Genomic DNA, 27,612 nt, shown 5'->3' with positions numbered 1-27,612 from the left:
AAACACCCCAGGGATCTCTTCAAGCATCACCCGATAGGTCCCAAACACAGGCAGGAAACCCGTGGCCATTGCCATGGGGAAGCACAACCTGGAAGGGGGGGGGGGGGGGGGAAGGAGGGGGTAATTAGAACACTGTTTTTATACAATATTGAAAAAATACAAATTTTTATTGTGGTTTTTTGTCCTTTTTAATCTTTGAAACTGCAATCACCACCCAGCACTGAACTCTACTCCTAAGTAGCACCTACAAGTAAAGGTTATAGCACAAGCAAACTGCTAGGGCAGCAGGTAAGCAAGTTAAACAGTGCCAGCAAACCCTGGCCCCTCCCTCCCCAAAGTAATGAGAACAACAGCGTGCTAGATAAGAGTTAAGGACACCATAACATGTTAAATAGTTAATATTACCCTTCCCACAAGCCACAAATGCTAGATAGAAAACTTCAGCACAGTCACTAGCCACAGCCCTAACATTACTGCTTTAAAATCAAAAAGGGGGGGGGGGGGAAGGGAGGGGAGAAATAAAAACCTTTGCTTCATGCCCATCATTAACAGAAAGGATTTGGTTGTAGGGTTTTATTAAGGAAAATCATGCTAAAGCAAAAGTGGTACTTTATGAGTTGTTTCTTTTCTTCCCTCCCAACTCCCCCCCCCCCACACCCCAAAGAAAAAGGAATTGATTGTGCTTTATGAAGCAGGAATAGGATTGTGACCTTCCAACCCCGACTTGGTGGCATTCCTAAAGAAAAATCCCAAATAAACCCCCAATCATTCTGGGAGAACAACAAAGGAACAAATGTGACGTTCCAGACTCTGCTCCAGAGCTGCTCAGGGTGGGTGGGTTCATTTCTCCATGCTGGTTGCGCCACGAATCAAAACACCTTGTCCAAAACAACACCCCCCAAAAGAATACAGCAGGTAACATTCGGCTTTAAAGGAATCCAGCTTCAGTTCCAATCTCCAGTGTACAATGATCCAAAATCAAGTTACACTGGCACGCCAGGTAGACATTTACTAGATTAGATTTCAGAGCATTAAACCAAACACAAATCTCAGCTTGCTGCAAGACACCAGGAGAAACTCAAAACATTCCAAGTCGGAAGCATCCTGGAATAAAGAAGAAAACAACAAACCAAACCCCAAAACAAACCAGAGCAGATTCACTTTGCTTCCTCAGCGGGTGCTTTTAGGCTCTTTTATTCATCTCAATTATCTTTCTAGATCATATTCTTTTGTTAACTCTTAAAGGAACTTTAATCCTGTTGTACACACACAAGCAGATGGCTACCAAGCTGGTGCAGAAGGGGGAGGCAAAAAGGAAAACAGAAACCAGTGCCGATGGATTCGTGGACTACAGCCAATGGGGCCAATCGCCGTGGATCCGAAGCTCTCAGCCAGGCTAATCCATCTGGTCAGAGGACCCTCTCTTAGGAGATGGAGAGTGCTTGCGAGGTGTTTAACCATACTTCAAGCAAGAGAAAGAAAATAAACCACCACCACCACCCCCCCCCCAAAAAAAAAGCAATCTCGAAGCCATTAAAGGGCAGCAGTTCCAAAACTATGACAAAGGAAGAGTTTTGACTTCAGATGTGCTCCAGCTAAATCAAAGCACTGTTCAGAGAGCATCACTTGTGGTTTGTGTTGTTCTTTCTTGCTTTTCTTCCTCCCACAAAGGGAACAGCTGGTAATCCACACCAAGGAAGTGAGGAACATCCAGACGAAAGGCTTTCTAAAGTCCCCAAAAAGCAAACAGACCAGTGGTTGTCAGTCCCTACAGTTCCGAAGGGCAGGCAGGAGTCCACAGAGGAAAAAACAGCCTTCAAATCCAAGTCAACTTAATTTAAGCTTCAATGCTCTCAATAGCTCCACGCATTTGTATTCTCTCTGATGGGGTTTTTAATGCGAGGATCAGCAAGGTTGACCTGAAGGAGCACCTTTTGATTCCACTGTCTGATCTACACGCTTAAGTGTATCATCCCCCAAACTTTAGGCTTTGAGAAAATGCTGCTCCACGTTAGCATCCAAGGTGGTGTCTTTGGAAACCTCTGATAAAGAAAGCAAACATCTCTTTTGACTAACTCCCTACCTACCAGGGCAGCTGTTTTAGCTGACAGTTTAGTAGCACACAAGTCGACTTGGCCAAACGGAATCTGAATGCATGCATTCGGGCTGCATATTGCTACCAAAATGGAATGTGGGAATATGCTATGCACCTCGGGTTCGAGAAATGACCAAGAAAATCAAGATCTAAAGGGTGATATATATATCTCAATGCTATTATTCATAAAAACCTTGTTTAGTAATAAAAAAAATTGCTTTGTTTAAATATGAATATTATAGTCTGCTTCTTATGGTTAGGAAATTAAGAGTCTCTCCAAAAATCAGGTTGCCTCTTTTACTACAACTCCATATCCTGAGCCTCATCTTCCGAGAAGTCGGACATGGAGCTCTCAGATGAGCTGTCCCCGGTGCCTTCTTCCTGTTCTTTTAGTGCTTCTTCTGTTGCATATTTCTGAATGTATTCTGTGTGTGACAGAAGACAAAAAACACACGTAAGCAGCATATATTCAACAGTCAGAGGATGAATGAACTATGACTAACAGCTGGGCTGGGGCACATCGTGTTTGATAGGTCACAGATACCCATATTTCTTAGACCAAAGGCAGCACAACAACATGTGAAAACAGCTGATGGAGACCTTAAAGACATGCAAGACCCTTGAGAACAAATATGATCCCAAAGCCCCTACATCAGCATCATGTATAATTGTAGCTAGACACAACCTAAGTCCTCCCTGGGATGGTGTTATCTCACTTAACAGGACAGCATCTGATTTACTGCCAAAATAGGAGCTACAATGGGAACCTACAGAACAAGCCTAAAAGCCAGCAAGGTGTCACTATAGAGCCTGACTTTCAGATATGAGTATCTGAGGGTTTAAACTGATAGGGCAGAGCAACCATCATTGAAACCAAGTTGAGAGTCAGACTAAGCTTCCAGACTAAAGTCTGCATAAGCAGAGCGTAAAGAAGGATGGACACAGAAAGCAGAGATGATGTCTACTGCAGGAATAGCTGCATTTATTTATTTAGCCCCCAAATAAACATGGCTCTGCCCCAGGCTCTGTTTTCAAAGCACAACTCTTGCAACCTGCTTCACATCAGAGAGCAGCAATAGGATTAGCTGAGAAAAACCTGCAGGGAACCAGGGCCACCTCACTGTAGGTGACCCATGGAAACCATGTCTCACAGCAGGGTCTAAACCACACTGGCTCTGGGCACCCACTTCAACACCTTGAACTCCAGCCAGGTGCAAGCAGGAAGCTGTACAGCAAGCAGGAAAACTGGTTTACTGGGATTCCTGAAGCAGGTAAAGTAACTGCTGCCAAGTGTGGCTTGTGTGGTCACCTCTGTGCAGAGGAACAGAACAAAGAGGCACCACAAAGTGGGTCAGGTCAGAGTGAGTCTGGCAATCCCTTTCCTCCCTTTGTGGCTGCAGGAAGCTCCCAGCATCCCCTCTGAGATCCAAGCAGGGGCTGGTGATCCCACCTTGAGCAGAGAAAGCCTGTTTCTTACAGGCATGCAGGCCTGCAGAACGAAGCGAGGGGGAAAGCCTGGCACAAAACTGGGCTCACTGGGGAAAAAGGGAATAGCACCAGCCCTTGAAAATGAGCCCCTGCATGGAAATGTCAGTGTCACATCCCACCGCCAGCCCAGCAGCCATCTCAACTGTATGCTCTTTAATTCCTCCCAGGGAATGAGGTCCACAAGGAGCAAGCACCTCTCCTCCAGGAGCACAGATCACTGCATTTTTCATTCCATACTCTATCAGCATGTGGATGCACTGGCAAAGCTGCAGGAGGGCATAGCTAATGCCAGATAACCAAGTGCTACAACACAGGCTTTAAAGAGTGCACGCTGCACAGCCTAAAGCTGTCCCTCCTTCCTTCTGCCCTTCCATCCTTCAGCCTACGGGATACTCTCCAATAGGTCTGCATCACCGTGGAGTTTTCCCACATTTCTGGAGCTGATGTACGGACTCGGAGCCCAGATGTGTTAATCCAGCTTCAGGAGCATAGCGTGACCAAAGCAACCCAAAGGCAGCACTTTATGGAGGAGCTCCCAGGATGCAGCAGCTGGTGGCCTTGGCAGAGCCGCTCCACCCTGGAAAAGCTGGAAGGTGTTTCTGAGCTTCAGCTTCTCCATCTGCTGACACACTTGGCCTTGGTCGGAGTGGTTGATCTACACGACTGACCTGCTCACTCCGACCACAGAAACAGCTGCTCAAATTGGGTTTCCAAGAACTTGTTAAGTACTGATAAAGCACTGAAGGCAGCTATGTAAACACTGGGAAGCATGGAATGCTCAAGGTCTTGGATTGCTCTCAGGCTGCAGTGCAGTATCAAACAGAAAAGCACCTCTGTGCTCCATCCTCAGGTTCTGGCCACTGAGAACCCCTTTGGAAGGTGCTGCCCATGTCACCATTGAGCCCGATCCCACCTCCTGCCTGTACTGGAGAACAGAAGTTGCAGAGTGTAGGGCAGGAAACATCTGCCTAGCATTGGATACTGCAAAGTGAGAGGAACTGGAGTGACAGACCCAATTGGTTTAAAGATGAGAGGAACCAACTGAAGGAGGCATCCCAAAAAGCAGCATGTCTTCAGAGAATTTACATGGGAAGCTGGGTTGGCAGTAGGCGACAAGCAGAGCTAAGGAGATGGGATGCTGAGATGACATATCCTTGTAGGGGCTACTCCCTTCCCACAGTTTTCTGATCTTCCCTCTGGAAAAGGGCTGGTTACCCAGAGAAGTTTATTCCTTGCACAGTAAAGCAAAGGGAACCCAAGTGCCTTTGCTGCAACACTCTAGATGTCCTCAGATGACAAAGACAACCCCTTAGTGGGAACCTTCCCTGTATGTTTACCCCAAAGGCACCAAAACAAATGCTGTAGCTGCCTTGTCACCCCCCCAAACACATTAGACACAGCCATGACCTTGGCACAAGAGACTTCTTCACTGACTGCTTCAAGTGCTCTCTGGGCCACTGGAGATTTGGAAGCCATTGTCTCTGTTGGAAAAGGCCTGCTTGAACCTAAGCTAAACCACAACCTGAAGCACTTTAGAAGTGCTATCTTCTACCCAGGAAAGCAACAAGCTCCTGGGCTGGGTTTTTTTAGAAGGTTTAGAGTGGGAAACATCAAACTTCCAGGGAGCTTCTGTGCTGAATGTTGTGCTGAACCTGGATCTTCTGCTTATCCAGGGAAGGTTATTGTGTGTGTGGTTGGAACTGGATGATCTTAAGGTCCTTTCCAACCCAAACCACTCTAGGATTCTAAGAAAACCAAAATATCTAAATACTGATAAACTGTCTTCTACAGAAGCAGGCTCAGTAAGGGAAAGCCTTGATAAAACCATTCCTCCCAGGGAAACACCACTTGGATTCAGCTGGTTTAGAACCCTGGAGCAACAAGCACAAGCTGTGGTTATGCCCCATGGCTGGTACATGCCAGTGAGCCATACTAGTGTCTCGAAGGACTCCACTGGAACTCCACAGCTGGCACATGGGACAGGAGGACTGCTCCCAGAGGTGTCCTCTGCTCCCTGCAAACACCCAGCCTGCCCCTCAGCACCCTTCAAGCTGCCACCACCACCCTCCCAAGGGAAGTTTCCATGTTGGATCTATCAAAGAGGAAGCAAAGCAGCAGACATGGGAGTTAAGCACCAATTCCCAACAGCTCAACATGAATATTGAGCTGGTTTTATGTAGTCGAAGCCCAATCACAGTTTGTATTGGTAATATTAATGGACATTTACAAGTTGCATGGCAAATCCTCACTTGTTTGGGTCTCACATCAACAACAATCACAGCAACTACAAATCCTGTGCCACATCTCTAAGCTTCTACCCATCAAACAACCATGTCAAACAACTGCTCTATGTGCTCATCACTAAAAAATGAGGAAAAGCAGCAATAAATTATGTATTTGCACTACTGAGTTTCCCTGAGCAGAGAAGCTGCTACAACCCAGTGCATCAATTTTAGCATGTCCAAGGCTATTTTTATACATGCTACAAGATGAGGGATGACGGTGTTGAGCTCTATCTTCTTCCTGGCACGCAAGCTTGGGAATAGACAGAAGAGGCAGGACTCTGGGGTATATGGAACACAAGACATGTTGCAAGCACTTAAAGCTCCTTCCAGATTATCTTCAGAGCCTATACCCGGCTGTCAGGAGGGAAATGATGGAGCAGACTACCCCATTTAGCCTCCCTGAGGGATGTCCTCAGATCTGCCCCGAGCTTCTGCTCTTGCTAGCATCAGTTGATTTGCTTATTTAGGGGTATATCTTCTTTTATCCCTGTTTCATTAAAGCAGAGAGGACACCCAAAGCGTCCCTTGTATTTGCCCCAGGGATTTTATCTGACAAACCCTTCTGCCTGGAAGCGTCTTCATATGGAACAAGCAGCAGTGGACTTCAGGATACTGAGCAGGCCAGATCTGCAGGGTGGTTTTCATGCTCCTGTCATGCAGCTGTCAGAGGAGTCAAGCAAAGTGGGCTGAATAACTCAGCCTTTAAATCACAGCTTTGCTTGGCCTCATTTGGAGTTCCACCCACAAACAAATTGCTGCTGCTGAAGAGTCATTTTGCATCAGAACAGAGTGACCCGAGGTTTAATCACTCCAGAGTGACGTGGCAGAGCCTCCATCACCAAATCCCATTTCTTCCTGGGATACCCGAGTTCTCCAAACACAATGCTGGTAGGAAAGCTGCTATCCCACCTCACACTGGGAAGACTATGGGATTGTGTGGCTCATGGAGGCTGTACTTGTTGATCTACAAACCCTCCTGGCAGGGCTCCTGTGGGCAAACAAGCCTTACGGTTATTGAGTAACAGAAACAAGAATCAGGCAGTCATGGCCCCTTAAAAACTTAGTGGAAGCCTAAATGTGGGCCAAAGGGTGTAAATTTCCCACTACATGAAATGCTGATTGTGTTCACTGGATCAGGGAGCAACTGAAGTCCATGGCTTTGCCACAAGCTGCCACATAAAGGAATCATAGACTGGTTTGGGTTGGAAGGGACCTTAAAGCTCATCCAGTTTCAACCCCCTGCCATGGGCAGGGACACCTTCCACTAGAGCAGCTTGCTTCAAGCCCCTGTGTCCAACCTGGCCTTGAACACTGCCAGGGATGGGGCAGCCACAGCTTCTCTGGGCACCCTGTGCCAGCGCCTCAGCACCCTCACAGGGAAGAGCTTCTGCCTAAGAGCTCATCTCAGTCTCCCCTCTGGCAGGTTAAAACCATTCCCTTTGTCCTTTCCTTACAGGCCCTTGTCCAAAGCTCCTCTCCAGGTTTCCTGTAGTCCCTTTAGGCACTGAAGCTGCTCTAAGGTCTCCCCTTAAGGACCCTAGGACCCTTCTCTTCTCCAGGCTGAACCAGCCCAGCTCTCTCAGGCTGTGAGAATTGGTGCCCTGCTCCTCTCTGCAGGCAGCTGATTCTAGGGAAGGCACAAATTTAAAACACAATTCTCATTTTTTACCTTATTTCTTACATTTGCAAGACTAATTTGTTTCTCATTTACCAGCTCACTAGGACTGTCCTATCACCAGGCTTATCCAAAGTACCTGAGAGTCCTTACTGGGAGCACTGCCTGACCCCAAGGAGGTACTGACTTGTCTAACATGCCCTTCCAATTCTTGTAGTAGCAGACATGGAGTACCCTCACTGGCTCTGCCAGCACTCACCTGCCCTCACCAGTCACTGTTAATGTTTAGCCTAGGTTCCCCCAGCTGAGTTAAATTAAATACCTGTGACCACATCCTGCTCACACTGATCACAAGATAAATCATTCCCTTCTTCTTTGAAGGCACATTTGACACACCAAAGGTCATAACCCCTGGATTAAACCCCTCCAATTCTTTCCCTCTGTCTTCTTAAGACACATCTTCAAGACATTCTGCCTTTCTTATAATGTTTGGGTTGGAAAGGACCTTAAAGCTCACCCAGTTCAAACCCCTTGCCACAGGCAGTGACACCTTCCACTAGAGCAGGTTGCTCCAAGCTCTGTTCTTCTTTATATCTAAACCAAATCTCCCTGTTTCAGTTTGAACCCACCACCCCTTGTCCTATCACTACAGTCCCTGATGAAGAGCCACTCTCCAGCATCCCTGTAGGTCCCGTCCAGACACTGGAAGCTTCTCTGAGGTTTCCATGAACCCTTCTCTAATTGTTATACTCTACCAGACTTCACTGCTCTGCAGCTTTCTTAAATGGCAGCCCCTGAAGTGGGCACAGCCCTGGTAAGCCCTTGCTGGACTAGAAGTACTAAGGAATGATTACTTGCTTTGTACCTAAAACACCTGCTCTGTCACAGTACAAAAGTGCTCTCTGCAACAGCACCACCAGTTCCTTTATTGCTGCTCTCAGATCACTTTCCATGCCACTTTCTATCCATTAATTGTGCAGGTGGATGATCCCATTTAAGTTCAGCCCTTTCCCCTGTCCCTTCTTCAGTCACATACTTCTTATTCCTAATTGTTTCTTCCATCTTTCAAAATCATGTTGAATTCTAACCCAGTTTGCTCACAGCCTTCCCTGCTTAGGGTCTGCTATGATTTAAACCCCTGCCCCACATACTGCAGTGATTCATCTACCCCTTACTTCAGACTACCCCACATAAAATGGATGAGACCTTTGCAATGGGAAGGAATGGGCACTGACACACAAACAGGCAGCAAAGACAGCTCTCACTCCCTCAGGGTGGAATCACAGCAATACCATTCACACCACAATGTGCCATTTATGCACCTACCTTTAATTTTCTGTTTGTACTCTTCTGGTCGGTGGAGGTACATGGCTGCAGCATCACCATTTAGAGGATCTATAGGGTTGGGATAGGCCAGCAGCTGGGGCAGGAACGATTCAAATATATTGGTGAGATCTGCAAGCAAAAGACACAGACATAGCCTCAGAGTAAGCCTCATCCATCAGCCTGCACTGACACAGCAGCACAAAGCTGCAAGCACACTGAAAAGCTGGGCACAAGTCAGAATGAAAGGAAATGGTTTTGGAAAGCACAGACATGGTTGGTAAGAGAGCTGCTCCTGCTGGAGGAATGCTGCAGCTCAGCTAACTGTACCGAACTCAGCATCCCAACAATGGAGATACAGAAGCCCAGACTGGTCTGGGCTGGAAAGGACCTTAAGCTCATCCAGTTCCAACCCCTGCCACGGGCAGGGACACCTTCCACTAGAGCACCTTGCTCCAAGCCCCTGTGTCCAACCTGGCCTTGAACACTGCCAGGGATGGGGCAGCCACAGCTTCTCTGGGCACCCTGTGCAGCACCTCAGCACCACCAAAATAAAGAACTTCTTCCTGATCTGTAACCTAAATCTCCTCTGTTTCAGTGTGAACCCATCACCCCTTGTCCTATTGCTACAGTCCCTGATGAAGAGTCCCTGTCCAGCATCCTTGTAGCCCCCCCACTTCAGATACTGGAAGGCTGCTATGAGGTCAATATAGATATTTAGGGGTTAAGCAAAGCAGCAGAAGGGCACAATTGTATCCTGTTTTTCCATTGAAGCTCAGTCCTAGCTTTAAAAAAGGGTAAAACAAGCAGCGCTGTGCTTCATCCCTCATTGACGTCTTCTGCTTCTTTCTATTAAGTTTTTACGTGTCTTCTGCACCACTGATGTACTGATGACTAAACTGATGTATCCTGAGCACAAAGCATCTTCCAGAGCGCTTTAGATAATTGTGTTACTAGAAAGAGCAACCAACAAGTCCCCCCCCAAACTCAAAACAATTCTCAGAATGTGAAGGGCTCATATTAACACCTTGGTGCCAGTTGGCACCAGTCAATAAATAATCCACAGCAGGAAACTTACTTCTGGTGCTGAGTAATTGTGGATACATGAAACCCTCTTCCCATATCCCTAAGATGAGAAGGGCCACACTTGAGTTGTGGGGGTGTTCAGAAAGAAGCCCTGCATCATCATTCCTCCTCAGGGCCTTCAGGAGGACCACAGGCACCCACACAGAGCCGAGATTAAACCCCCAGGGCAGGGCTGTGGGCCAGGTTTCCCTTTAGCTTCTGGATAACTGCTGATGGAGACAGAGCAGCTTCTGTTGTATGGGGTTTTCTAATGGATTTCATCGATATTCTACACATTTTTCTATCAGGATTCCCCCTTTCCTCCCTAATTAAAAAGTCTTTCATGGTAGCAGAGAAACCCTGCTTTGGATGAGCATCACAAGTCCCATCCAGCATGGATCTAAAGGGAACTATCAGAAGGGAAGCCCAACACTGCCCAGGATCCACCATGTGAGCAGCTCAGCCATCTCAACCTACCTCTGACAGGAACAAGGCTGTGTGACTATTCCCAAGCCCAGACAATGCTGAGCTCCTGGAGCTGCTAAATTCAAGCAGCTCTGATGGTGGGCAGGGATCTCAGAGCCATTAACATTCTAAAGGAGTCGGCACAAATGGGTGGGCAGTTGGTGGGGAGAGATCTCCAAGTGCATTTAGTCCAGCTCTGGGCTGCAGTCATAGAAAACCAGGCTCTAACTCCATCACCAGTGAAGATACAGCCTCAGAAGAGCTGCACAGTAAGTCCAGACAGATCTTTGCTATTGCCCCATGTTACCACCTCTAGAGATCTACCAAAGGATGTGCTTATTTGATCTTACTTAAGAGGATCAAAGGAGACTTGATGTTTTGTGAGTTCCTCCCTCCTCCATCAACACATGCAGGGTGTACAGACACCGTGCTATGACTACTTCAGTCACCCACTCAGCATCAACCCTGCTGAGCAGGAGGAAAGACCATGGCTTTATGTACTCAGGAGCATGCATCACCCAATTCCAAGAAGTAATGACACTGATTGCTATGGAGAGAGATCAGCTGGTCTCCACTATACAGGTACACCACTAAGAAATTAGGCCATTTTACCCTGAAATCTCTGCTATATATAAACTGTTGCCCACCCAATATTGGCTGAGGACAGTGATGAAGCACTTTAGAGCACACATTCTACAATGAAGCACAACAGCAACTGTAAGAAGGATCCTAATGCAAAAAGGAGCCTCAAAAAATGGGGAGTATACTCTATAAGAACATTTTCTGCTGTGGCAGTGGCTTGCCCTTGGTAAACCAGTTAGGCCTCCTAGGATTGGGTTCAGACACTGTCAGCAAGAAGTTGACTTTAGTTTGTGAAAGCACCTGCTTTGGGACAAGCCTCTGCACAGAGCAGGCTTAAATCAAGTACCTCTTTGTGGCCATTAGACAACTAAGATCTCATATAGGCTGAGTAAGCAAAACCCTGGAAGGACATCACAGTTCACAGGACACACTGCAGGGATTTTATGAGACTTCATAATTCTCTTTTTAAATCCCCCAAAGTAGCACTGGTTTAGCAGGAACGAGTTGAACACATGCAGGAAGCCCAGCCACAGCACTAAGGACTTCATTAGGGAAGTACAAGGGATCTAACCATGAGGTCCTCATGAATTCATTAGTGGTTATTCTGGGTCTCTTCCATCTTAACTGCTCCTTGAATTATCTGACCCACATCCTCTGCAAGCACAGAAGTGCTCTGTTTTGAAGGGGTGACTCTCCAAAACAGAGCTGTGCTGAGAGGCACTGGGGAATATTATTTCCCCCTTTACAATGAGGGTGATAAAACACTGGCCCAGGCTGGCCGGAGAAATCAACCCCATCCATGGAGACATTCAGGCCAGGCTGAATGTGGTTCTGAGCAACCTGATCTAGTGAAAGATGTCCCTGCTCATTGCAGGGACTGGACTAGATGAGCTTTGAGGGTTCCTACACCCCAAACTATTCTACAATTTTCATTTCATGTTCAGAAATGGGTCATTTCCTTATGTCACATAAGGATGCAAACCCCTGGAAGTGAAGAGGTGATACAGGTACCCTAGTGTCAATGTCTTCCAAAAGCAGGGGCAGAGAGAATGCAGTCACCCCAGTGTCCTCCCTGCAGCTTCAAGGCATCCTGCAGCAAGGCAAGGGATGTTTGCAATGAGATGACTGTCAAGTGATGCACTTTCTAATGCCATGTTTCACCAGCTGCTTTGGAAAGTGCTCTCCACCTTCAAGCTGCCTAAACACCTATCACAGGGAGAAACGCAGGAGGGTTTTGCAGGCTTGCTGATATGAATACATCCCAAGCACAGCAAATATCAAGCTGGTTTCTTCTACCTTTATGAGCAATGATGACAAAAATACAGTAGCACTCATTAGGAAACCTCTCACAGGAAGCCTTCCTATGGAACTGTTTGGCAATAGTGCAGAAACCCTACTGTGGCCTTCTGTGAGAGCGTGCTGCAGCACAGGGAGGTTATCTGTGCATGGCTTCCAAAGCAGAACCCAACTGAGCACAAAACCAGCATCACACTGGTTGTACTGGGGTGATTTTGTTCTGTCCAGCCATCCCCATGATGCGCAGGTGGTATTCAAGGCTGTGGAACAGCAGCACCAGCTGCAGTGAGCTGGATTCATGCAGGTTCAACCCCAGCAGAGGGCTTGGTTTGCTAACAACTGCCTCAGGCCCTTCCAGGACACAAGAGCATCCTCTTCGTCCATTAGCAACACCACCAGGGTCATGGCTAAGCTGGTCTCTCACAACAAACCCATGTGAAGTGTGTGCCATGCATCTACCACAGGAGGATTTCAGGTGTTCAGATGAGGAGTAAAGTTCAACAAGTTGCTATAGCAATTTCCCACCCAGGATTCACCAAGTCTGGTATTCCCTTACAAATTGGGCTGGCGAGGAAGGGAAAGCAGCTTGTCTCTCTAGCAACTGCTTCAAAGCTTCAACATACATAGGTAAAATCAGCTTTTCATGGAAGAAGGGGAAGGATTTTACGTGCTCGTTCCCCAGATTCTCTTCCACAAAGCGGAATTGGAAGACCTGAAGAAGTTCGCATTTAAACGAAGCCAACCTAGGCTAGATATGCAGCTGTACTCCCTTGAACAAATCCAGCTTGCCCTCAATGCTGTTTTAATGGGCCTTCAGCTACCAACTGGTCTTTTTATGCCTCTAAAAAGGAGAGTTATAACCAGAAACGACCTAATGGGAAACCCAAAACATCCTGCAGCAAGCAGTACAGTCATGAGATGCAATCCCACATCTCAGCCTGCAAGGAAACGATGCTGCCATCACAAACAGGAATGGTTTTTGGTGCCAGCTTCTGCACAAGTAGAATCATAGCCTTGTGCACAAAGAATGCCAGCTCAAATGCATGTGCAAAACATGGATGGGGGAGCTGGAACTAGGTTTACTTTAGATGCAGTCATTCTTTCAATGCTGAATCATGGTGGGGTGCTGTTGTGCAGTTGACAGACAATGCCAAGCAATGGACTGAGCAATCCTTGGTGAAGCTTATGGGATATTTTTGCCTTTCTGGCATAAAAACAGTTTACAAAAGTACCATCACGCGAAAACATTCTTTTTCAGGTGATCCTGCCTCAGTGAGGAGCCTAAAACTTGAGTAAAAACCCCCACCAAACCCAAACAACCAAAGCTGGCCTAAGTTCATGTGTCTCCAGCAAGCTGTGTTGTGTTAACATGCCAAACATAGATGTTCATGTCAGGTGCTTTCAGGGCAATGCCAAACTCACCGTAGAGAGCTGTCCAAGTTTGATTGATTACATCTAGACATACAGTTCCTGACCTGAAACATATGGAAAGGATGGAATTAAACACAGTCACACTCAGAAATACTCTGGGGTTTTAATATCCTCTACTCCCCCCCTTACCCTGTGCCAGTTTTTCAGATAAGCTGTGATTTACTCCTATCTTGTGGTTAAGAGGAGGGACACCCTTTAAATACATGATGCCAACAAGGAGGGGGACTACAACCTTGAGTTTTCTTTAAGTGAAGCCCATTGCAATACAAAGACCATGTCTGCAAGAGAATCTGCAGCATGCAGCTCCCTGCTGTTACCCACGGCCTGACCCACTCCTGAAAGTTAACCTGTGACAACATCCACATCTATCAAATCCCCCAGGCTGGATTCTTAGGTTGATGAAAGCATCATTCAACTCATCAGCATTATTACTGTGAAGCCAAAATGCAGTTACAATTAGGTAACTCCTCAGGAAGCCCACACACTGGGGATTTACTTACGCTTCGTCAATGTTGGGATGGAAAATTTTATTCATGAATCCTGCAAAGAAGAAAACAAAGATTTTTTTCCTTTATTTTTTGTACAAGAGAAGTCTGGAATTCACTGAACAAGGACCCATCTGACTGGTTTCAAAGAGAACCCAGCCTTAGCTATATATAGCAAGGTAACCTTTAAAATACACAGGCAACGTTCTGACCCCAGGGCCCTTATCCATCCCCTTGAAATTCAGCAGAACCCTCTGCTTCCAGTGCAGCAGCACCACAAAGGCGTTGTGGTTCAGCATTACCTTGAAAAGAGCTGCCCATCAGCACAATGGAGCAGCCACATCCAAGGAAGTGTTCTTAAAAGCTGTAAGGATCTTATGAACAAACACTGCACACAAACTGAAGTTTAATATTTGCTTTAAGATGAAAGGGTTGATAATATCTCCCGACAAAGACTTTCTATGAACTTGAAGTTGCACCATTGATCATAGAATCATGGAATCAACCAGGCTGGAAAAGTCCTTTAAGCCCATCCAGTCCAACCGCTCCCAGCACTGCACTAAATGCCTCGTCTCCATGGTGTGTGAACGCTTGCAGGGACGGTGACTCCAGCCCTGCCCTGGGCAGCCTGTTCCAATGCCTGAGCACCCTTTGGGGAAGAAATTGCTCCTCAGCTCCATCTAAACCTGCCCTGGTGCAGCTTGAGGCCATTTCTTCTTGTCCTGTCCCTTGCTCCTTGGGAGCAGAGACCCACCCAGGAGCAGAGAATGAATACTTCAAGTTTTGCATCAATACAGCAATAAATTCATCAGTTGGTACCTCTGGTCTCCTACAAAATAGCTCAGTTGCAAGGTCTACAACAAGAGAGCTCTCCATGGCTTTGTCCACATTTCAGACTTGCAGATTTGACAGTGCTTTCTCTGTTCTGACTTGCAAATTAAGTTGTTAAATAAATCCTGTGGTTTCAAGATGGACAACATCAGGGCAGAAGATGCCTCACACCTGAAGGACTGTATCTGATAACAGCAGCTAGTGATAACCTGTGTCTTCCAGCTGCCTACTTAAACCTCAAGTTCAAGTATGGAACCCCAAAAACACTCCCCTCTTCTCCCACAAACAGAGCTTATAAAACAAAGATACTCAAGGAGTTATAACACACCACACTTGGCACCACAGTCCATGTAGAGGTAAAGCATATAAACCCCAAAAGCAAAGCTCAGTGTTTCAGATGATGCAGAATCCGGCTTCCAAACTCTTCCCTTTCCTTTCAGTAGGAGGAACATAAATAGCTGGGTGCAGGACACATCCCCAATGCACAACTGACATGCAGTAGGGATGGAAAACTGGCTTTTCCAGTTATTTCACTGTCAAACGGATGGAGTATTCCTACACTTCTGTTGGCTTGGCCAAATCATTTGGGCTCTGCCCAGAAGGGCTGCAGCAGCCTTGGATCAGCACCAGGTTCAGCTGCTTCCAGATCCAGAACTTAAAAATAAAACCTTCTTTCCTCTGTTGTACCTCCATTCTGCAGCCTGTAAAGCCCTACAGACATTGTCCACGTGGGAACTGTACCTTCCTGCAACAAGGAATAATCTACTTAAGCCAACAGCAACGATTTCTTCTCACAAAGGTCCATGTTTATATAAATGGGTGAGAAATTTAGGTCTGGGTATTGACTCAATCCATTTCCAAAGCTCCTTCCAGGACTCAAAACCACACAGAAATCTCTCCAGAAGAAATACATCCCTGTGTGTCATCCAGGAAACCCCCTTCCTTTATCCAGCCATTCCAGACGAGACATGGCACTAGCACTGATGCACCATCTCTGCCCAAACAAGCAGCAATCGTGATTTGAGGAACAGCATGGTTCCCATCTGGGGTAAGAGCTGACATATGGATTTAACTCCCTTTCTTTCCACGTATTATGACACAAATATCATTCCATGTTTACTTGTTCTGCTTGGGTTTTGCATAAATACAACAGAGGGCTGAAACGCTGCCCGAAGCCAGAACAATCTCTACAGGAGCCACCAAAACCTGCATAAATAAACCCATGCTAACAAGTATCTTTTTACCCTGCCATCATTCAGCTTGAAACACTGAAGCAGGCTCAAAAAAGGAAGTTCCATCAAATATTTACATTATGGCAGCTCTCACAAGTTTAAATCAGGTCATGGATCCATTATGCTGGCACTGGAGAGCTGCAGAGAGCACTGATCCCGATTCTAAATCCTGGCTGTCTCTTAGGGGAGAAAACAGGAAGGAAAAGTTAAGCTTCTGCTAAAGCAGAACAGAAGAGAGGATGGGGGAAGACACCAAGTAACAAGAATAGGATGGTAATGTGTAGACCTGATGAATTAAACACACTCTGATCTGGTAATCTGGAACACAGAGTGTCTGTCTTTAATCCAGCCAGACACAGGCATTTCTCTGCCTTCTCTCATTTTGGGTTTGTGATCATCTCACCTATTTCTCAGTATCCTCTACCACAGTCACCTGCAGCTGTGCTGGAAACCCACCTGTAAGGTCTGGGTCAACTCCTCCTTCACACACTTTGGCATTTAAGCTGCGCTCCATACCCATGGAGAAGAGATTATGTTGTCTGCTTGAGCAGCTCCTGTGCTAGAGATCTGTAATTCTCTCTCCGTGATCTTTGCATCCACCCAAGCAAGGCACAATCCCTTCTTTCATTTGGAAAGCTTAAGACCAATGACAGTGAGAAACAGTTGTTCTTCAAGAAAGAACACAAACATCCTCTCCCTATACTCCCTACTTCATAGGTTGTTACACCTTGCAACTCTTCAAGGTCCTCCCAATCTCATTCTCCTACAGATATAAACTGCCCAGGCCAAAAGCAGCTATGTTCCTGTTCATATCTTTCTTTTTCCTGACCTAGAAATAAGCCCAAACCATTATCTCCTCCTGTATTTGAAGTGTAAAGCTTCCTGCAGCAGTAAGGCGCCAACATCGCTCCAGTAATCCCAGCTTGCTCTGTTATGTAGCTTTACACCCACAAAAGACAAAGCAGCACAAACATCCATGTCAAAATGAAACTCCAATTTAAAGAGGAAGCCAGGAGTAAGGAAAACCAGCACTCCCAAGCCAGCATAAACACCGGAGCAGGTTTACTGCCAGTCATGAACACAGCACACCCCAGTTAACACACTGTGCACAACTCAAGGCGAGGGGTCCATAACGGGTGCCAAAGGACAGGCGCTTGATTTTGGGCTCTCACCATGGCCTGAAGCACGGAGTCAAGGTCACAGCCTCAGCAGTCGTGAGTCTGGCTGCAGGACTGGTTGTAAACCCTTAATTTAACATTTAAACCCAATGTTCACACTGAACTGCGGAAAAGTCAAAGCTCAGGAGGAATCTGAGCAGCAGAGTGGCTGCAGTCCACCCTTTCCATAGAGGCACTGAGCTCCAGGGTTGGTTTCAAAGGTAGAAAGCAAGACTGCCTAAAATCTATATGGACAAACTGCCCTGGGGTGATAACAGGGTAAAAACCCCTATACATCCACAAAGGGGTTACACACCAGAGAGGGAAGCACCTGTTCTGACACTGGAAGATGCTGAGGCCAATATGCAGATGCTGACCTTCAAACAGGCTGGTATTTCAGCAACAGCTCTGCAGAAATGAGTCCTTGGGTGGACAAAAACCTTTGAATAGTAGTTCTAAATAAAAATCAGCTCACTGAAAGGCTGTCAATCTGCCTGGTGCTGCAAACACAGGGACATGCATAAAGCTCCAGCAGCATCATGTGCTCCAGGGTGAGATGAAGTTCTCTTACTGTGCTTGCACATCAACCATGGATGGGGCTGAACATCAAGGGCCTTGACCTGTAGCTGAGGATCAAGTCCTGTGGCTGGGTGACAGCTGAACACACCCGGTGAGAAAAAACAGAGCAGAAATAGGGAGGAATTGCAGACTTTGGTGCGTCTAAGAACCACTTGCAGGGACAGTGACTCCAGCCCTGCCCTGGGCAGCCTGTTCCGATGCCTGAGCACCCTCTGGGGAAGGAACTGTTCCTCAGCTCCATCTAAACCTGCCCTGGTGCAGCTTGAGGCCGTTTTCTCTTGTCCCATCCCTTGTTCCTTGGGAGCAGAGCCCAGCCCCTCCTGGCTCCATCCTCCTGTCAGGCAGTTGCAGGGAGCCATCAGGTCCCCCCTGAACTTTCTCTTCTCCAGACTGAACCCCCCAGGTCCCTCAGCCCTTCCCCATCACACTTGTGCTCCAGGCCCTGCACCAGCTCCAGTGCCCTTCTCTGGCCCCGCTCCAGCACCTCAATGTCTGTCTTGTAGCGAGGGACCAACTCTTGGACAACTCCAGACTAAGGCTCCCAAGAAATGGCTTGAAAGCACTTGAGAACCAACCTGCTGTCATGAGCTGCTTTGCCAGCACAGTTTCTCCCTGAGAGCAAGAGCCCCAGGATAACTTGGGGAACACAGAGGACTCCCAGGGCACCTCTTGTCCTGTAGTCAGGTTCCCTACTTTGGTAAAGACTCCATGGAACCACAGAATGGTTTGGGTTGGAAGAGACCTTAAGGCTCATCCAGTTTCAACCCTCCTGTCATGGGCAGGGACACCTTCCACTAGAGCAGGTTGCTCATCTTCCGTTCAGCCAAAATGGACTCAAAACTTGGAGATAAGAGGGATCAAAATCTTGGGCTGGAGACTTCCTACTCGCTCCTTCCACAGCTCCATCTGCACAACACTGTCCTGCAGCAGTGGAAATCTCTCTGCACTCCTACATCCTTCTCATCCAAGTCAGGAGCTCGCTGTGATCCAACAAGCAGCACTTCAGCAGGTGGCCTGGTGCTCATCTTACCCAGCTGAGTTGGTAGGTTAGGGTGAGAGGTCCCCAAAAGGGACATTTTTTCTCTCATCCAAGTGATGCTATTGCTGCTAGCCCTGTGGAAGCACGTGGGAGGAAGGAAAAGCAGCAATTCAGTACATCCCAACTTCCCAGCATTGCCTCTTCTTGCTCAGGGGGACCAACCCACACCAACAATCAATGCAAGAGGACTGCCCACTGGCTCTGGGGAATGTGGAGCTGGTTTCTATCTATTCACCCTTCCCAAACTCACCACTGCTTGCCCACATGCTGGCTCTCACTGCTCACATAATAAAGCCAGCTGGGCACTTCTCTACCTGAACAACTTTTGACGGCACATTCATATCTGTGTGACACTATGGTGCCAACAGTTGATGGGACAAGTGTTATGTCACAGCTCCTGACTTTTCAGTGGGGCAAGACTGACCAGCCTCTAAGTTTCCTTTTCCATTGGAGATTAAGGCCAACTGAGGAAATGGGTCAGAGTGGCTGGCTGGTGAGGTGGGAAGGTGGTTGCAGTGAGTTTTAAATGCCACACCAAATCAGTGTGGCTCAGGTGACCACCTGAAGCTTGGAGCAGAACTATATGCAGAGAGATCAGCACACAAAGAGCTTATGTACAGCACAGAGAGGTCAAGAGCAGGCCTTTTCCTGTGCTGCTTTTAAACCACCAAACAACCTGCCTAATGGAACAAGATCACCCATGTACTTGTGCAGTGTTGCCAAATGGCCAGATAAGATTGGTCTAAACTTGATGTTTTTAACTCCCCCCTCCCCAAACACCCCAAAGCCTACAAGGGAACATACATTTAATTATTACTTTTAAAAACACACTGCACTCATTTCAGGGACAAAGTTCTTGTGATCATGAGCCTGCCACGCACCATGGGTTGAGAAACTGTGGTAGGGTATAGGGAGAGGGCACAAGAGCAAGACCTCTGCCCCCAGTACTCAACTTAATACCTGTTCCCCTCTGCAGTGGAGCAACTGGTTTAGCACGTGGCTGTTCACCATCTGAAGGGCACAAGATCATAGAACACAGGATAGTTTGTGTTGGAAGGGACCTTAAAGCTCATCCAGTTCCAGCCCCTGCCACAGGCAGGGACACCTTCCACTAGAGCAGCTTGTTCCAAGCCCCTGTGTCCAACCTGGCCTTGAACACTGCCAGGGATGGGGCAGCCACAGCTTCTCTGGGCACCCTGTGCCAGCGCCTCAGCACCCTCACAGGGAAGAGCTTCTGCCTAAGAGCTCATCTCAGTCTCCCCTCTGGCAGGTTAAAGCCATTCCCTTGTCCTGTCCCTCCAGGCCCTCGTCCAAAGTCCTTCTCCAACCTCCTTGTACACCATGCCCACATGTAGGATCTGCCTACCTTGGTGGTATGCACCTTGTCCAGTGCTCAGGTCACTAAGATCTCACTGACAAAGGCAGATTCCTTTCTTAATGAAATTTGGAAGTTAGGAAACCATTCAGAGCATTAACTCTGGGTTCAGAGTTAGGACTCTGAAGTCAAATACAACACTGTGTGCTCAGCACAGAGGCATTCACTGCATGGCAGTGGTGTGAGGTGCTGTGTAACATCAGCTTGCTAACAGAACTAGAACAATTTCTATTACCACACTCAAATTCTTGCAGCTTTTCAAAACAATACCATAAATAATTCCGTGGCAGCTTCATGAGGCAAAGATCAGGACAGAAAACCACAGCTGCAGCTGATGGAAAATAGCGGCAGAGCTGTAAACTCCAGACCTCCTGCTCAGAGTCAATCACTGAGTGGTCCTTGGAAGCTGAAAAGCTGCATCCACACTCACACTGGTGCTAAGAGCAGCAGTCTCTGGAAGAACATCCAGATCTTAGCACACAGCAATTGCCCACTATCAGTTCATCTCATTGCTTAGGTGCACCATCACCCAGGCTTCAGAGTCTGGCCCAGAACACAGTGAATTTGTGCCAAGTCAGGCTGAAAACACCTACCCCATTTTATCAGTATCTTCCCATTCTCTGACTGTAGCAGGGAGTCTGCAGAGGGGGCAGAGTTGTGCGTCAGACAGGAGTGGAGATAGGGATACAAACTACCTTTAGGTGTCTCATCTTTCCCCTCAGACAAAGCCAAAGCACCTTTGAAAGCAGCAGCATTTCCCCATCACTTATAGGTCAGACTAAGGGGCAACAGAGAGGGAAGAGCAAGCTCAGAATGGTCACAGGCAATAAGTGACTCATGAAATTCTACGCAGCAAAATGTAAGGCAATCCAGAGAGGAGCTGGAATAAAAATAGCAGCTGCAGTTCAAAAGCACAGGCCAGGAGAGATCCGTTAAATCCTGGCTGGAGCTAAACACCTCTTCATTCCTCTATTGGCTGCCACAGTGTCTTGTGATAGATGTACACATCCACACATACTTCCATGTGTTTTGTGCGTATACTGACCATTTGGTTTAGCAAAACACTTTGAGAAAGGTGAAATCTAAATGCAAGCTATCTGCAGCTAACTGGGCCAGAGATGGAAGGAAAATGAGAGCTGGGGATAAATACACAGAAGTGATTTGAGAAATGGAGGCTCTGAGCATATTGTACACAAGCTCTGACATTTGATTATTAAGAAGCCAGTGTTGGCCTAATATTCCTGTAGATTTGAGCAATAAAATAAGTGCCACCGTGCTGTCAGGTAAGAGCCCAGGCTCCCAGGTTCGTATGTTACTACTGCTCTTATCATCTGAGCAGAGCAGGACATTCCCACTGTGCTTCTTTCCATGTTTATGGCATCAAAGAGCGTTAATCTCTGGCTCTTGGCAGGAATATGGACTGATTAAAAACATGCAAGAGTTACACAAAGTCTTCTCATGACCTGGGAGCTCCGAACAGGACTTGAAGTACTTCACAACTCCCCTTTGGAAAAGCAGGCACAGACTAAGCAGAAAGTTCCCCTTAAGATATTCAGTCCCAGAGGGAAGGGAAAAGCAGCGGAGCTGTGCCAAGAGGGTTACTGAAATCATCAACAGCTCAAAACACATTGTCTGGGTGATAGCAGAAACAGAACCAAACATCTAGCAGGGGAGTGCTTTGGGTCCTCATAAGCACACAGGGATCTTTACACTGATAAAAGGCTCGGGAACAGCAGCATTCCCTGGCTTCAGGAATTGGGTTTGTTTTACCAAAGCACTCAAGTTCAGTTTTGTTTCCAACCTGAAGATGTGGCTATTTAGGTATGATGAGTGGAGTTAGTTCATCTCAACAGGAGCACTCGAGCCCAGAGCCAAGATGACAGCCCCACATCTGGCTCTGGTTAGATCTGTGTTCTTCCAGGATGCATATTCCCCTTCTTCCTCTATGTTGTATAGATTTTGTTAGGCAAAAAAATCACCCTGCACCAATATGGGATCTGTCAGATTACACAGCAAAGAGGAAGCAAGGAACAGGCAGTGCCAGAAACACCAGAGAGATACTGCAGGACATGCTGAAACACCAGAACCTCTCCCAGGAATGGCTCTTTTCACAGAGATTCCAGGATTGGTTTAGGTCTTTAAGCAGAGACATTTACCCACACTGCCAGGAGAATGCTGTCGCTGGAGCAGCACCATTTAACAGACTACAGCAATAACTACCAACCTGAGCAGGGCAGGAAGTGAATGCCACATGTAGTTGAGAAGGGAGCTATGGATGGGGAAAGGGAGCTAAGATATGGCAGAAGAGCCACCACACTGAGCAAAGGCTTCTGCTGAAGACCCTCAATAGTGAAGAAGACCACCGCTCATTTAGGGTTTAAGAATAGGGCCTCACCTCTCCAGATGACAAATCTGAAGCCCACTTTAAAACCCTTTTCTATTCAGGTTTGTCAGTCACACTTAGAAGAGAACACCAAGTTTTCATGTACCTTATACTTACGGTGGGATAAAGGCAATTTGAACAGACTAGAAAGCAACTATTAGCAGTTATTTGTCAGAAGCAGCTCTCTAGAACTCATAGATATGCTTCAAGCCATCCTGTTCTTTGTTGCAAAAAGCCCATACCACGCTCAAGACTGCATTAGGATGGAAAGAAAATGTTAGCCTACAGTAAAAGGAACAAGGAAAGCTGCAAGGGCATCACTTCTGCTTTAAGCTTCAGCATAAAAGTGTAATTTATGAAAGGAAAAGAATCTGCTGCATTCTATACTTTATACAAGCTAGTGAGTGACTTCTACAATGTGAACTCTGCATGTCAGCACCACAGTGGGAGCTATGTGGTGGCCAGAAGACAAGGCTTGCAAACAAGCTCCATGTGTGCTTTAGATGACCGTCTGTCTCTACAGAATCTACCACCTCTGAAATCCTTCACTTCTACCTCCTTCGCATCAGAGATTGTCACAGCAAGTTTCTTCCCTACCAATTCCTACCCCTGCGTTATCCGGAGCTCAATCCCAACTCCTGCTAGGTTAGGACACCCTTGCTCATTGGAACACACAGATCTAGGAGAGGATCACATGTCATTTACAAGCCTGTGAATGCTCCCAGCGCAGCTGGGATGAAACCTTGCTCTGGAGCTATCTGTAATGCCAAATCCAGCAGTATCAGGCACTGCACACTGAGCCTGCCCCCAGAGCAGTGGTGTGGAGATCAGGCTGTCCCAGAGGAAGGGGCTGAGACATCACTCAGCCCTGGCCCCTCCAGATAAGCTGGGCTGGGGCAGCAGAGATGGGAACCAGACAAAGCAAAACAAACCTCTTCCTGCAGCTGGCTGGGAGCTCCCACAGGTCCCAGCTCTCTCCTTGGCACTTCCACTCCTTCCTCCTCACAGCAGAGCTGAGCCCTGCTTTGCTAAGCCAGTTCTTGTCTAGCATCAACTGTTTATTCAACCTGAAACCTCAGCTGCACACTGCTTCACTTGGGAGGGAACCTGCACTTCCAGCAGCCCTTGCCCAGCACAGAGCAAGGCAAAGCCCCAGAGCAAGAGCCAGCATTTAGGCAGCTTAGAAAGAAAAGAGGTGGTTTCCAGCCACTGAAATAGACTCACAGGGAGAGAGGGAAGCACGTGAAAAGGTCTCATGAGTCCAGAATAAAACAGTTGCCACACAGTGGGTATAACAGAAAACTGCTGTACTGAAAGAAGACAAAAGCAACATTAAAAGGGCCAAAGCAATGCAGTGAAAAGGGGGAATGGCTTTAACCTGCCACAGGGGAGACTGAGATGAGCTCTTAGGCAGAAGCTCTTCCCTGTGAGGGTGCTGAGGTGCTGGCACAGGGTGCCCAGAGAAGCTGTGGCTGCCCCATCCCTGGCAGCACTCAAGGCCAGGTTGGACACAAGCGCTTGGAGCAAGCTGCTCTAGTGGAAGGTGTCCCTGCCTGTGGCAGGGGGTTGGAACTGGAGGAGCTTTAAGGTCCCTCCCAACCCAAACCAGGCTGTGATTCTGTGATGATTTAAGCAGAAAACAACTCCCTGCACATCCACCCCACCCCGAGCTCACAAGAAGAAAGGCCATCCTCGTGGTGTCCGTTCTGAAAGCGCAGCTGGGTTCACTCTGATCCCAGTTTACTCCCAACCAGCACGAAACAGCCTCCAAGCCAAACCACCCAAAGGTCAAAGCTACCACCTTCCATGCAGCTAACCAGAGCCTAAATCAACAGCACAATGGAGTTACAAGAGCCTGGCCAATGTTCAGCTGAATGCCTTCAAAGGCTACTGGAAAGAAGGTTTGGTTTTGCTTTAAGGCAGCAACCCTCATTTCTAATAAGCACAGACAGAACATCAGGAGAGAGAAAAACACATCTTGAGTAGACCAGCACCAAAGCAATGAACAGCAAGAAACTGGGTTTAAATGGCGAGTTTGTCTGTAGCCAGCCCACATTTCAGATTGCCAGTATGACAGTACCCTGATGCACAGCAGGGAAATGACTGGCACCAAATAACACGCTGTGGATCTCATAAGCAGTCTCTAACCCAAGAGGTCTATAGCAAATTTCAGAGTTGACTCAAGAGGAAGGGCAAAAGGGTTCACATAGTTACAGCACCACTGTGTTGTTACTCAGCTGTGTGCTTGTCTCTGTGGTTCAGTTAAAGTCTCAGCAGTAAGCAAAGCTAAAGGATAGTGTAAACCCAGGGCTGCTCTTTCCAAAAAGGCACAGTTCACATTTGGAACTAGCCAGATTATTTTTCACACCAGAGAGCTTAAATAGAAGGCACTCTTAGTGGAAGAGTATTTTAAGAAAGCAGCTAATACTTATCAACTCCAAATCAGGATGTTGATATTGGAAGGGACCCATCTTGTCCAACCCATTTAGTCAAGTTTCCACATCATTTCTCCTCAGGCAGTCTTCTCCATTCTTTCCAGTCCTCTGTGGCTTGAACCACAAGCACACCCTTCTGATGGAGAAGTGCCATGTCACTGAGTTACCAGCACTTACTTCATAAGCCAGAACAGAGATGTTGGAACTTCATGCATCTGCTCCAGTTTTTCAAGCACTGTTTGCTATTTTATTTAGAGCTTAAGTGACTGCAATAAAGCTGTCTACCGAAGACATCTGAGCACCGTTACCCAAGGACAAAGGCAGCATGGATACAGGCTAAAGAACATTTCCTTATCAAACTCAGAAGTGAAACACGGCTGACCAGTCCAGCCAGTTGCCAGATTTCTTGGGAGAGGTCCCTGCTTCATGTTCTTCCACATACGCTTCATCCAGTCCAAGAAGACAGAAGGTTCACTTCCATCCACTTCTGGACATGCCAAAAGCTAGGTTCACCCCAAGACCACGAACATGCACCAAGGTCTTTGCTCTCCATACTAAGAGAGTCATTTTACATAAACAGGCTCCACCACTCACTGTGGTATCCTGAACCTTTCCCATGAATGGAGCTATAATTAAAACCACACATGGCGAGAGACTCAGTTCATCCACACATAAATGTGTGACCAAATCCCATTTCCAGCTCCTAAGCGTTCAGCCAAAAGACCAAACTTCCTCTCTGCTTAGCATGTGGTATCTGGCTATCTATGATACAGCATTCTGCAGACCTAAAGTAAAGATCTTCTGCTTGCACCGAGGGTTGGTACAACTTCACCGGCAACAGTGCTGCAAGCAGTGATCTCTCCTGCACAAACAGCAACATGATTTTGATTAGAAGTGGTTATTAGTTACCTATAGATGGCGATTTAAAAGGGTATTTATCAGGAAGGTCGACTCTAACTTTCCACACTCCACCTTCATATGGTGCTGCAAAGAAAGAAATGCAGGTGTTAGACACTTCATAGAGAAGAAACAGAACTGCAACATGAAGCAAAACACAGCTTTGGATGAATACTTGGCTCCATCAGGGGCTAAGATTTATATCAAACCTCCTACGGTAAAAGCCTTTTTCCTGTGCTGCCTGACAGGAAATCCATGATTTTAACTGATACTGCAGCAGATCTCAGCACAAAGGCACAAGAGCTTCTTCAAAACACAGACTTTGGAATAATCTACTTACTTTTAGAGATGTTAACTATATTAGGGCACACTGGAGACCTGACTTGTGAGCTTGGCATTAGAAAAGCCATTTGTATTACAAACTCCACCAAAAATTCCGATGACTGATGCAAAATTTATGAGCCAGGTCTAGAAAAGCTAAGAATCAATGGAACAATGCTCAAGGCCGTAGCAGAGGGCGTAGCTGTCCAAAGGCTCTGCTCAGCTCCAAGGGAGATGGTTCATCTGCATTACTGCTCACTGTTGTGTTTCTCCCCGCCCTTGAATAGCCTTCCAACACTGCTACCCTTTGATTTCTCAGCCCCATTTAGATTTGCTCATCACTTCTTCCACTCCCAAGGAATGTGTCATTTCAGTGTTCCCCACCATTAGCTTGTTTTTATAGAAGGGCTGGGTCATACACTTACTTCCTTGTGGTCCATAAAACTTCACAACAAATTCATTGAGTCCTCCTAAGATTGTGACTTCGTGCTTGCTCTCAATACTGATGTATTAAGTAAAGGAAAACATTCTGGCTGGGAAATAAAACCCATTTACTCAGATATGGGTAACCAGAAGCCTGTCAAACCAAATAGTTTCAACCCAAATCTTCAGATTACGCTACAACGTGCAGTTTAAGCATCTTGACACATGCAAGTGACCACGCCACCACAATGACATTAGTAAAAGCCTGTTCTAAGGATAAAGAATCCCTCCCCCTGTGCTCAGCAATCTTGAGATGATTTCTCCCTTCCCCTCCGAGCTGCTCAGTGTTTCCATCTACTTGCATGCAGCGTAAACTCTGATTTAAGAGGACAATGAGTCCCTGTCAGAGGCATATTTGACATGTATTTGGACTGTGGAAGGGAGCTAAAAGTCTAGAACTAGCCCCAAAGCCTCACCATACACAGACATGAACCCAAGGGGCAAGGCTTGGAGGTGAGGTGAGGACTCAGACCTCTCTCCAGTGCTCAGGAGCTGAGCCACAAAGCACAGACCGCTCACATAGAAACCATTCCTCTCTTGCCCTGATGAGAGGAGCAGAACTGTGCTCTGACAAACGCAAGAGCTGATGAACTCAATTCTCCTTGGCTGCCTTCGGCACTGTCAGATGGCCTCCCGCAACTGCGATGCAAATGATGACAATCTCATGTTAATCTGACTTTGTCAGACCAAAAACCTCCGTGTCTTTGGAGACATGGCAGAAGGGTGAGATTATGAGGCACAGTGTGAGAA

The 27,612-nt window shown here is 47.0% G+C and overlaps 1 protein-coding gene across 2 annotated transcripts; it reads right to left on the bottom strand.

Moving 5' to 3' along the window:
- Positions 1-148: 148 nt before the first annotated feature.
- Positions 149-27,308, bottom strand: UBE2H (ubiquitin conjugating enzyme E2 H). 2 transcript variants are annotated; one of them, XM_062609488.1, is made up of 7 exons: positions 26,805-27,308; positions 26,071-26,145; positions 14,950-15,086; positions 14,146-14,185; positions 13,637-13,689; positions 8,810-8,938; positions 149-2,520 (listed from the first exon to the last, which is right to left on the bottom strand). In XM_062609488.1, the coding sequence occupies exons 4-7, from the start codon at positions 14,178-14,180 to the stop codon at positions 2,396-2,398; spliced, it is 342 nt and encodes a 113-aa protein (XP_062465472.1). In that variant the 5' UTR covers positions 14,181-14,185; positions 14,950-15,086; positions 26,071-26,145; positions 26,805-27,308; the 3' UTR covers positions 149-2,395. The 2 variants fall into 2 exon arrangements, with proteins under 2 accessions (XP_062465472.1, XP_062465471.1); XM_062609487.1 differs by lacking the exon at positions 14,950-15,086 and having other exon boundaries at positions 26,805-27,299.
- Positions 27,309-27,612: the final 304 nt, after the last annotated feature.

Source organism: Pezoporus occidentalis, unplaced genomic scaffold, assembly GCF_034315485.1.
Source record: "Pezoporus occidentalis ecotype Australia unplaced genomic scaffold, CSIRO_AGI_Poc_V1 ctg138, whole genome shotgun sequence".
NCBI lineage: Eukaryota > Metazoa > Chordata > Aves > Psittaciformes > Psittacidae > Pezoporus > Pezoporus occidentalis.
This window is presented reverse-complemented; position numbering and strand designations above follow the sequence as displayed.

Bases quoted from the DNA above. Each gene is read 5' to 3' on its own strand.
- UBE2H (XM_062609488.1), bottom strand. From the start codon at position 14,180: ATGAATAAAATTTTCCATCCCAACATTGACGAAGC. The intron at 13,690-14,145 runs GTAAGTAAATCC...CATATGTTTCAG, and splicing joins CATCCCAACATTGACGAAGC to GTCAGGAACTGTATGTCTAG. The intron at 8,939-13,636 runs GTGAGTTTGGCA...TTTTGCTTGCAG, and splicing joins AACTTGGACAGCTCTCTACG to ATCTCACCAATATATTTGAA.